This window comes from Sesamum indicum, unplaced genomic scaffold (genome assembly GCF_000512975.1).
Source record: "Sesamum indicum cultivar Zhongzhi No. 13 unplaced genomic scaffold, S_indicum_v1.0 scaffold00128, whole genome shotgun sequence".
Lineage (NCBI taxonomy): Eukaryota > Viridiplantae > Streptophyta > Magnoliopsida > Lamiales > Pedaliaceae > Sesamum > Sesamum indicum.
In genome coordinates, this window is record NW_011628055.1 from 30,403 (window position 1) to 42,984 (window position 12,582).

Below are 12,582 nucleotides of genomic sequence, written 5' to 3' on the forward strand. Positions count from 1 at the left end.
CCTTTGAGTTTGAGACACTATTGCTAGGACATCCTCGACCTATGGTAGGACTTTGGAACAGGAAACTAGAACTTGTACATGGTTAGCTTAAAAATATCTATGTCGTGTACTCAGCTAACTTCTAGCTATTCCACCCTTGTAAGTGGTAATAGTTGGTCTGTTCAAGAATTTCACTAAGCAGGAGATAGGAGGGATTATCAATATGCCATGCTGCTGCCGAAAACTTTCCTTCATGACGTAATATTTGTTGTGCTTATTTTCTGTCTTGCCGGAGTACTTTTCTTGATTACAAATGCTTCATTAATAAATTACTACCATGATCGAAATTTGATTGGCCACTGGTAGTTTTATGATAAACTTTGGGGTAAATGTAATTATATATAGGTGGTCTCTTAAGCTTACATTTAGAATCAATTTAGCACTTAAAGTTTATTTTTTGATGTTAGTATTTCTAAATAATTTTAATCTTCGTCTAAATTGGTTCCTACCATAATTTCCAGCGAAAATATGGTTAGAATATATCACAATTCCTAAGCACTCATAGGTTTTAAAAAAGAATATGGAGAATTATTCACCAACAATTTCCGTATCCTTGACGCACTGTGTCACCGGATCAACAACTGGCGGAGATGAATAATCATGAAACTCTTTTCCGACATGAGGCTGATGTATTTGTAGCAACATGGAAGGAGGAGAGTTTCAAGATTTGGGTGAAGTTGTGAGATGAGAGAGAAGAAATGGTAAGAAAACTGTCATATATTGTGAGTGTAAAACCCATTTTGTTTATAATAGTATAGACTATATCTTGATCTAATATGAATAAGCAAAAATAAAAGCAAGTTGCAAAAGTAACTGAGACCAAACAATACATTAATTCATAACTTAAATATTGATGCATTTATAACTGCACTTAATTGACCTTCAGTTTTGGGAATATAAAATCTATATATTGGATTTATATTCATCAATTCTCATACTCACTAAACTAAAAATGAATTACTGCAAATTTATGGCTCTTATTTTCCTGCTTCTCATCCCCTTTTCAGCAGGTATAGTATATATATACATATGTACATACATAACTCCTCTCTTTTTTTCCACTACTCCTACCTACTTTTGTAATTATTAATATTTAATTACATGCAGGAAAAAAAGAGATATACGTATTAAACTACGCATGTGACGTAATATGGACTAGTTGGGATACACCTGACTGCAGAAAGTGGTGTGCCGAGAGATTCAAGGGTTCAACTGGTGAATGCCATTGGATTTTCTGGCCTCATGCTTGGTTACATGGCGATTGTATTTGTTACTCTCAATAACATTTTTTTTTTTTAAATTTTATTCAGGAAAATAAATGCCATTAAATTCGATGGAATTGAGTATGATGTACTTAAATAATTAATGGGTTTTACAAATCTTTATAGATCCATAGATGCGCGAGTCGTAAGTCAGCTATATATATAATTATTATAAACATGAGTTGTTATATGGTATTTAAATATTTTATGCTTTTTATGATATGATCCTGATTTAAAAGCTTGGAATGTGATTTTCTTGAACTCAACTCTGATGCTGTTGAATTATTTATTAGTCAATAGTTTCTGATTTGAAACATTATAATATGTAGTGATAATTATTTATTTAATATTGTCCTAGTCATAGTTGTAACTGGGAGGCATTGGGAGTATGAATTCATACTATTTTAATTAGTTTACAGAAACTCAACTATATAATATAGTGGTTGTAAACTAATTAAAACTCACGCACCCCACCCACGCCTCTGTATATCTTTTTTATTTATTACCAATCTTAGGTTGTATATTTTTACCCTTCATAATTACACTTTAGTCAATGCCTGATAATTAAACGCTATTAAAACTAGTAATATTTAATTTCTCAACATGCTCTTCTTAGAATCCCAATGCCCTCAAATTTTGAAAACACCATTAATGCATGCAAATTTAATTAATCTCAACAAGTGTATTGATTTGATTCGTCTGATTCTAGTTTTGGTAAGAAATATTTATGGCCTAGCTAGCTACCCTTAAACCCTCAAATCTGCTCAGGTAACAAACTCTCTCCTTCATCTCTCTCAAATAATTGTTCACCATGTCAAACTCACTCCCTTCCCTAACCCCAAGCTCCAACAATGTGGACGAGCTGCCAAAAGCGCGTTTCTGGGAAGCCATGGACATCTGCCAGTGGGAAGGCTTCTGGTTCGAGCCCGGCCTGGTGAAGCCCGCCATCACCTTCAGGTCAACCTTCCAGGCCAGAGACGACGACCTTCTCCTCGCATCAACACCCAAAACCGGCACCACATGGCTCAAAGCCCTCTCCCTCTGCATCATGCAGCAAAACCAAGAACACGACATCTTAACCATGGAGAACCCTCATTTCCACGTCCCCACCATTGAAAGCACAATTTATTCAACCAAGCCCCAGAAAGCTGACCTCTACGACGCATCGGCTCCTCGTCTGCTCCACACGCATCTGCCACACGCAGTTCTACCAGATTCCATCAAGAATTCAGCCTGCAAAATCGTGTACATTGCCAGGAACCCTAAGGATACCCTAATCTCAATGTGGCATTTCTTCAACTCAATTATCAGGCCGAATCAAGAACCGTTTCCACTAGAAAAGGCCGTGGATTGCTTTTGCACTGGAGTCTATCAATACGGGCCTTTCTTCGAACATGTGGTGGAGTACTGGCAGGAGAGCCAGAAAAGGCCTGAGAAAATACTGTTTCTCAAATATGAGGACCTGAAAACCGACCCAAAGGCCCAGGTATAATATTACTCACAAAAAAACATATTAATTGAGAATTCTAAAAGTAGTTTCAAAATATATTTCAAGCGAAAATAATTTGGATTTCTAAAAGTAGTTTCAAAATATAATTTTTTAAAAATATTTCTTAGTGACATAAGTTGTCATTGCTAATAATGAGTGTATAGTTTTGCTTTTTTGGTCCCATAATTATAGTTTTTTTTTTTTAACATTTTGATCCTGTAATTTATTAAGATAGCAATTTAGTCGTATATATTCTTTTAATTTTCGCCATTTCATGGAAAAATTAATTAGCCGGAATATTCAAATTTGGGCGGAATTATGATGTTACTTTGCTGCTAACTTTGAAAAATTCAGCTAATTTTATCCTAAAATTGCAAAATTATAAAAAGTGAAAAATCATTTTACAAACCTGACAAGTTATAGAACCAAAATCCCAAATAGTATAATTACAGGACTAAAAATATAATTAAACCTAATTATAATTGGGACAAGTCCCAATTATTCTTGTCTTGGTGCACAATAATTATTACTACTATAATTATGAAGATTATTATTATTATTTAGAGTGACAACTTATGCACATATTCCTTTAATAATTACAATCTAGTGATAATTTTTTTTGTTTTATCATTTAACAGTGATCATGACATATAATAACTTGATTTTTTTTTTATAATCACTAATGTTGTCTTATTTTTGTAGATCTCAAAGATGGGTGAATTCTTGGGGAGGCCATTTGGGAGTGAAGCAGAGGTTGAGGAGGTTGTTGAGAGGTGCTGTTTGGAGAGGCTGAAGAATTTGGAGGTGAATAGGAATGGATCCGTTTTGTCCAATGTGCCAAACAGTAGTTTTTTCAGGAAAGGTGAGGTTGGGGATTGGAAGAACTATTTGAGTCCTGAAATGGAAGACAGGATCAACCAAACAAGCCGTCTCAAGCTTGAGCCGTTTGGTTTGGCCTCTTTCTTTAGTTAATGTATGTGGGCTAATAAGGTTGTATCTTTTTTTATGTTGATCAAAAGAGCTTAATTTGGCAATTGTGACAAGTCATATGTGAGGGCTTATGCAAAATTTAATTTTAGGGGCATTGCGGGTTTAGTCAAGTTGAAGATAATTACATGATTTGTGTATTAGACTCCTTATCGTTCAAATTTTTATAAGCAGTAGTGACAAATGTAAATGTATGCTCACCCTCCTCCTTTTCCTTTCTACCAAATGCTTTTTTACACCCTTCACATGGGCAGTTGATGGAGCAGTCAACACCACCCTTCAAGAAGAGGCTCAAGTTCCCAACATAAACATAAAGCATATCCCAACACAAATAGGAAAACAAACCTCATTGCATTCACGATACCATATATATGGTGGTGGAATCCGCATACAAAATGTTTTGTCTGGAAAGACTGTTAATTCAAAACTCATTTATTTTCCCCAAAGGAATAAAGATTACAAGAAGATGATTACAACCTCGTAATGACACCAACATTCCCACTCACCGCATACACTAAAACCCCCCAAATCACCCTCGACCAACAAATTTTAAAAACCCCAACACACATACACACACACAACACCAACACAACGAATAATCCCCCCACGAATGAATTTGCAATGCAGATACATACAACACAATTATACATACACAGACGGTCATCTCCATCACGACGTCTGCGACCCCGTAGTATACTGCTCAGCCATCTCCTTCATCTCCCGAGCCTTGCTCGCCAGCTTGTCCCTCGCCGTGTCCAGTTGCTCCGCCCCCGGCGGTTTTTTCCCCGTCACATAGCGGTAGATCCACGACAACATACTTATCGCTGCCAGGCCGAATCCGCCGGATGCCACAAAGCCCGAGATCACCAAGAAGACGGTTATGGCGGCCGGCACCAGCACCGGGCTGAAGATCACGAGCAGGGGAGTGGCGATGGTGAGCGCAATAACGGTTCCGGCCAATGTCAGGCCGCCTGGCGCCGGCGTACTGCTCAGCCATTTTATTTGATTAGCAGAGAAGGATTGGAGAAAGTGTGGGTTGAGGAGGGTTGTAGTGGAGTGGGAGGAGAGGGGGAATGGGGGTTAAATAGAGGGAGAAGAAGAGGGGGTACGTGTTGAAGTGGTGAACATGCAAGGGTTGCATGCAGAGATGAGGTGGTTTGATTTCGGACACCTCAGTTTTTGGTGGCATTTGGTGGGGGCTATTGTCCGAAGACGAGAATCCGAGGGTGCCTATCTAATATTTTCCATCTTTTATTATAAAGTAATATTAACATTATGTCGTATATATTAATATTATTGATACGAGTGAAAAATCGTCCTGTTAGAATAAGTTCAATTTGAGGTGACTGAGCTCAATTTTTCCACAAGCATTGAAACAAAAATCTAAAAAGAATATGTCAGCATTCCAACATTTAAATCAATAAAATAATAAAAAAAATATAGTATAAAATGAGGAAGTAGTAGCAAAATGATTTCAAGTAACAGTATGTTGTGGGTATAGATGGTGCAAACTTGTGTTATTCCAGAATGCCCCTTTTATAGGGTTTGTCCCGCTGCCTGTTGAGGGAGTATAGCCCCTTTGGGGAAGTTGGTTGCGTCCTAACCATTTTGGATAGAATCTTCTAAGCACTAATCCCTTATTAAATCTCCTCCAGATTCCCAATGTATAGTTATCATCTTAGATCCTCCCGGCAATCACCTGCTTATTGTCTCTCCGAGTCTGTATATGAGAATGTGGCTCCCAAATTAACTCTGAACCTACCTGCTAAGCCAACCTTTCTAGAGGGCCCCGACCCAACATCCTTTTTCTTGGGACATTGATCACACACTTGAAAGCTTTTATAACTATTCATTTATATAGCTATATTACACACTATAGCATAATATAATTTCAAACCCATACAATATAATAAATGTTATAGGAAATAAAATTTAAATTTTGTGAAAGATAATAATGTTAGGGAAAAGAAAAGAAAAGAAACCTGGATATACTATTGAGCCCAAACACAGAACAAGGAAAGTGAGCCGTTGTGGGCCTCTATGTATTGTTTAAGATGGATAAGTAGCTAGTCTTTTATGATTTGAACGTGGGACTCATAATGACCACTCGTTTGTCTTGAGATCATTGATTTATGTGATTAATCCTACAATTTCTGCTATTTATATTTAAATATCAGTCCTATATGTCCTAAGTACAACTTTTGAAACCGTGAATGCTCCTACGAGTTTCATATTTTTTCTTTTACGATGTTGCTGACTTATAATTAGAACCTTCTTGTTGTGGTTTTTATGATTTTTTATTTTGCCTGTTAGGTTACACGATTTCTGAATTACGCATAATTGAACATTTTTGTATTTGGATCAAATTCTTGCCGACTTTTTAAATTTAGAGACGTATTACATTTATTTATTTAGTTTTAATATTTCTCATAAACTTTACCAAGACATCATGTAACAACATCAGTCGTATTATCCCTTTGATGGACTTCTGTCCATGAAATTATCAAAGTCAATGAACAGAAAATGATGGTACTTGTACAATTTCTATGCCAAGAACATTTTGTCTATTAATGGAGGTCGTTTTCGTCTTTTACGTAATGGGGAACTTTTTTCTGCATCAACTGCATTTTTCTTTCGATTAATTTCTACGGAACGGAAAGGAGAAGTGTACTAAATTACTCTGTTTTTTTTTTTTGAAATATATTTAAAATTACGCATACACCCCTCCAATAATTTTTTATTTACAAAACTGATACTTTCAATTAAAATTTAGATGGAAAATGCCGATATGAGGAAAAAAATTATATAAATTTTTAATTTTATCCCTCATTCAACATTCTTTCAATAATATAATATATAAAAAATTTAAAGGATATAATTGTAATAAAATATTATTATCAAATTGTGACTATTGGATAAAAGTAGCTGTTTTGAATGAAAAAACCTAGTTATCTTTTTATACTTTTTTTCCTTTTCTATGTATGGGGTGAGGTGAACAGAAATTGTTGTATTTATTTCTTAAGCCACTAGATGAAGTACTTAGACAAGACAGATTCAATAAATAGATGCAACAATGATGTCAAACCTCACCCTATATATAAGAGAGAGAATAAACACCAAAACATGACTAGTCTTTACCAAACAGTTATAATTTGAAAATAATATTTTATTATCGCTACACCCTTTTGACTTCATATGTATTACATTTACATCTTTATAAGTATAAAGATATTACAGAAGAATGTTGAATAAATGATAGAATTGAAATATATAATTTTCTTTTTTATGATGTCGGCATTTTCTATCCAAATTCTTACAGAAAAAGGATCAACTACAAATGGAGAATTTTTTAAGGAGGCGTGAGTGTAATTCTAAACATTTTTAGAAAAATTGCAACTTTTAAACTTTAAAAAGGATCTAAGTATGATTAGGTGCTACATGGATAATTTCTTCTATACTAGCAACTAAAGTACATTCAATGCGTTCACATAATTTAAATTTTATTATCTTTTTTTAATCAAATAAAAAATAAAATAATTGATCAAAAGAAAAAAAAAATGATTATTTGTGAAAAAAATAAGTACGGGCTTTCTAACCAACTCACGTTTTGCCAACCATAGTAGTTACATTAGGGGCTCACATTTAATATATATAATCATGCATAACACGAATTCTATGCTAGTATATATGTATATATGTATATGTATTAGTAAATAATTTAAGTCCAAATAGATTATCATTACCAGGATCGAATAAATGAAACTCAGGGATTTAAACTAAAAAAATATAAATAATAATTATATAATTAGATAAATATTTAATAAATCGATTCAAAATTGATTGGATTCTGATTTGAAGTATACTATTTTACAAAAATCTCAATGGGTCCAAACCACTCTTCCAATTGCAATTCACCACTGTTTTCATTTGTATTTTTTTTGCACACCACACATTTTACACATTCTCTTTTCCTTTTCTAATTAGCCCACTACAAGCATAGGGCCAAAATCTCATTTTACTTTACACAACCAAACAAGCCCTATCATGAATCCAGCTCACTTTCAGGCCACCACTACTTGTCCGCCAGCTGGCAATGCCGTCATTTCGCACTCCACTTGCTGCACACTGGATCGGCTCTCCACCTCCGTCTCGGCTTGCTCACCCGCTGCACCTTTCTTCCTCCGCTTCGGCGACTCACTCTAGCCGATTCTGTGTGGGAAGTTCAACAAAGCTTTCGAGCCCCGCATTCTGTAAGCCGCTTTGTCATAAGCCAAAGCCGCTTCCTCAGCCGTCTCGTACGTCCCAAGCCACACCCTTGCGCCGTTTTTCGCCGGGTCCCTTATCTCAGCCGCGAACTTCCCCCACGGCCGTTGCCTCACGCCTCTATAATGCCTCCCCTTCGGCCGGGGCGCCATCGCCGGCGCCGTCACGGCCGGCGGAGCATTGACGTACTCCGTCCTCACTGTAGCGAAGCTCATCTCTGGCACAACCTCAAACCTGGGCTCGTCTTTAACATCGTTGAAGGGTTTCCATCCATCATTAACGGCGTCCCGAAGAAGCCCGTAAATAACCATATCCTCAGCGTCGTCAACTCTCAACGGCAAGTCACCCCATGTTTCCGTCAAACAAGGCATGAGGCTGCTGAAACTCGAGCTCCGGCAATACAACGGCGCCGGAAACTGCAACTCCGCCGCCGTCATCTCACTGAAAATCGGCTGGTACATGAAGCTCCGATAAATTCAGCAAATGGGGAATCAAGAATCTGGGATTTTCTTAAAATTCTCAAGGAAATTAATTGAGATACTATTAGAAAGAATTGAAAATCAAGATGAGTTTTTTTTCTGAATTTTGGGAGGAGAGATGGGGTGGGTGTATATATAGGGTGAAGAGAGAGAAAGATGTAGGAAGGTGCATGCACCCGTGGGGAATTGGGGGTATTAAAAAGATTTAACTTAGTGGATTTTATTATATTATAAAATTCAATTTGCAATATGATTATGTTTATGTTGGGGTGTTTCTTTGAAAGTTCCAAAAATATTGACAGTGGAATAGAATCACGTGGTTAATGAGAAGAACAAGTGGGGGAGAATTGGAGGATAAGATGTCGGGTTTGGTGTCAGATTGAGTCCACCTCACCTAAATATTATTTATATTTGTTATTGATTTTATGGCATATTTTTATTTTTATGATGATGGTGCAAGTAATTTCAAAATCATTTTCACATTTTGGGAAATCGAGATAGAAAAGTCACGTGCTGGAATTCGGATTTTTTTTTGGAGAAAGGGAAAGTGATAAAAAATTGAGTTTAGGACTTTTTTATATTTTTGAATTCGATTACCATTTTCATCTCAAAATACAAAAATATATATTCAAATTTAATCAAGTTGGCAATAGATAACGGATTACGGTTATAAGTAATGGTCCTTGTAAATTTTATTGCACAAGTCAATACTACATTCGTGATAAGATACCAAAAATCACAAACGTACTAAAGGCTTATCTAGTTGACTTTTGAATGACGTATTTATAAGGAAGTTTGAACCGTACACGGAGTCGTTTATCTGGCACCACATGTCCGTCATTGGACGATCATGCTTCCAAGTTCCCATTGGGTCGGGCAGAGTCATATCTGACCCAAATAAAAATGCATGGCGACCATTTATAATTTTTTAATACATGAATTCGATTACTGTTTTTAAAAATACATAAACAAAAATACCTCCAAATCTAATAAGTTCACAATCCCCGACAAAGGGGCATAGAGTTATAAGGGATGGTTCCCGTAACAACTCTCATTCAAATTAGCATGGGGGTCGTGGTAAGAAATTAAATAAAGAACTTCATAAATGCATTACTTGATTGTTTTCTAAATAAGGTATTTATAAGAAAATTTCAATCGTAAACTCTCGTCTATCCAACATCACATGCCCATCATCCTAGGATCATGCTTCCAAATACCTGTTTGGGCAAGTTAAGTCATACCGATCCCGATCATATCTTATTTAAACAATTCTTCTAACTTTAAGGATATATCAAGAATTTAATGAATTTTATCCACATCAGATATGGCTTTCACTGATAATTCAGATATTTGGAAAAATTGCAATTATAATTATAGTGTGGAAACTAATAAAACATTCAACTTAATTCTATTGTGGTAAGGAAATTTTTGTTTTATTTAAAATCCCCATAATTTTATGAAGTGACCCAGGTGATCTACCACTTATAAAAGAAAATATGCTCTGGACAATATGTGAAGTGCTAATTAATTAAAAATTATCATCATTTATATATATTAAGTGACAAAAAAATGTTTTTTTTATTACAATAATTATAATGATTCTTTCAAATACAACAATGGTGTAATAATGTTAAATTTGTGAAACTTATTATTTTAGCAAATCATTAATCATTAATATCGTATCTTAATAATAAAATGATTAGTGATAATTTAATTATATATTTAATTAAGAATTATCACATGCAATTATTGTGCATACTCCCACTTGTTGAAATTATTGATGTGGATCCTCACGTCCAACCCAATTTGACAACTTTTCGTTTAAAAAAAAAGCGTTTTTGGTCGCATGCTTATACCGTCGACATGAGAAAAAGTAGATTAGTAATGCGCTTTCAAATATTGAACTAACTAATCAAATCCAACTTACCCTGTCAAGTGGTATTATTTAATTATTTTGCTTTTGTCTTTTCTTTTATTTATTTTTTAATAATCCTTAACTAATTTGCTTCAGACAGTTGCATACTTAAGACAAAGACACCTGAATACTAATAACGTTTTAATTTAGTGGTTAAAATTGAAATTCAATAAATAAGTTTGAAAATAAGAGTTTGTGTCTCACTAATGTGAGTTTATCGTAATTTATTTCTCAATTTAACCAAATTATACATTTTCAATTTATTGATATTACTTACGTAATTATATAATTGTCTTTTTCATTTAATAAAAAATAAGACACATATGGTCATTAAAGTTGAATTTTTTAAATTCTTTAAAAAAAAAGTCATAAATAGCTCTGCATATACTTTAGGGTAAATTACAAAAAACTCCTCTGAGATTTATTTAATTACAAATACTCCCTCAAGTTGAAAAATTACAAATATTCTTTTGTGATAACTTATTGTAGGGGGATGTTTGTTAGGATATTTGTATATTCAGAAGGGTATTTGTAATTTTTTAAATAATAAAAAAAATATTTATAATTAAGATAAATTTATGAACAACTCATTGTAACTTACCTATTTTTCTAATACGAGGTTTACTTCTCTACCTAAACGGATAAGAAGGAATTTCCATACCATCCCTTTCATAATTCCACATGCATTAATGTTGTGATGGAGCAACCTTGTGAAGAGAATGTACACTGATCATAAGTCATGATCGGGACATGTGCAAAAAGGAAAATACTTGAGCTGTCCTAAATTTGTCGCAACATCAGTTACTGAATCACAAATAATATAATTATTATGTATTAATTTAATGATTCACAAATCTCATCGTCAGGTAAAAAATCTACAACTAGAGCTATTTATTTGACGATCGAGATCTACTAAGATGACATTATTGGCTGGAGCATATGTTTTGCGCCAAAAATTATAATTGTAAGCAATTGTGCAGCTTAAAATGTAAAGCATCCAAACACCATATTGGAACACTTACTGCAGCACAAAACATGCAGATATTTTGTCGGAAATTCCATCTTTTATCTCAAGAAGATTCACACATGCATAAAGCCATGGACCACCAAACAATGTTTTTATTTTCCACCATTGTTGATATGATGCAATGGTATATGGGTTTATTTCAATGCCAAATATTTCAATTTTAATACAAAATTTGACGTTCGTAGATTATATTGTACGTACCCATCAACTTTTTGTACAATAAATTCCAAATTAAATAAATATAATAAAAAATAAAGTAGTAGCTGGGTCATGAGACATTGATTTAAAAAAAAAAAAAACCCACACACACACACACACACACAAAGTAGGTAGATTTTAAAAACAAAAATTTCCAGTTTATTTTCCAAGTCCAAGATGAATTTGGCGAGAATAGACTAATACAAAAGATAAGAAGAGAATCTTGAACCAAAGATGCAATGTACCTTTACGGCTGTGTACGTATTACAAAATAGAGCAGTTTCATGTTTGAATTCTCAAACCCCAAATTAATAAATAAAACTCTCTCTCTCTCTCTCCTATTCTCTTTGAATTTTGAATTATAATTTAAATTTTTTATTATAAAAATATTTATTTATATAAATAAAATTCTTTACATCATTCACTAAGTATTTAAATATTAAAATGTTAAGAAAGCAAATTAAATAAGAAATTATACAAAAATGTACATACAATCTCATTTATTAAACTCCAATCCATAATTTTTTAAATACAAAACACCAGTCTGACTATTAAAATAATATTTCGTGGGCACTATTATAAAATAAATTAAATACATGGGAGTTATGCACATGGCAGTTACCAACAAATTATAGAGAACAAGATGGAATTGAATCAATTTTAATTCTTTTTATTAAAAAAGAAAAAAAGAAAAGAAAAGAATGGGGAGGGTTTCAACATTCAAATTGTTGAAAAATGGAACTTGTTAGCATTGCATGTGGGTGCAGTCGGTCTTACATTTGACGTTGCTGCATATGATTGGTCGTACCTTAGACCAAAAGTCAATACAATTAATATAGACCTATGTACTATAAGATTATTTCGTATAAATCCCTCTAAAAATATGAAATTATATTTCTTTATAAAAATTCAAATTAGATTAA

General features: G+C 33.9%; 1 protein-coding gene and 1 pseudogene across 1 annotated transcript; one reads left to right on the plus strand and one right to left on the minus strand.

The window, feature by feature from the left end:
• Positions 1–1,966: 1,966 nt before the first annotated feature.
• LOC105179197 (cytosolic sulfotransferase 5-like) lies at positions 1,967–4,444 on the plus strand. The gene is made up of 2 exons (XM_011102794.2): positions 1,967–2,787; positions 3,493–4,444. The coding sequence occupies exons 1-2, from the start codon at positions 2,113–2,115 to the stop codon at positions 3,760–3,762; spliced, it is 945 nt and encodes a 314-aa protein (XP_011101096.1). The 5' UTR covers positions 1,967–2,112; the 3' UTR covers positions 3,763–4,444.
• Positions 4,445–7,593: 3,149 nt separating this feature from the next.
• LOC105179199 lies at positions 7,594–8,641 on the minus strand (annotated as a pseudogene).
• Positions 8,642–12,582: the final 3,941 nt, after the last annotated feature.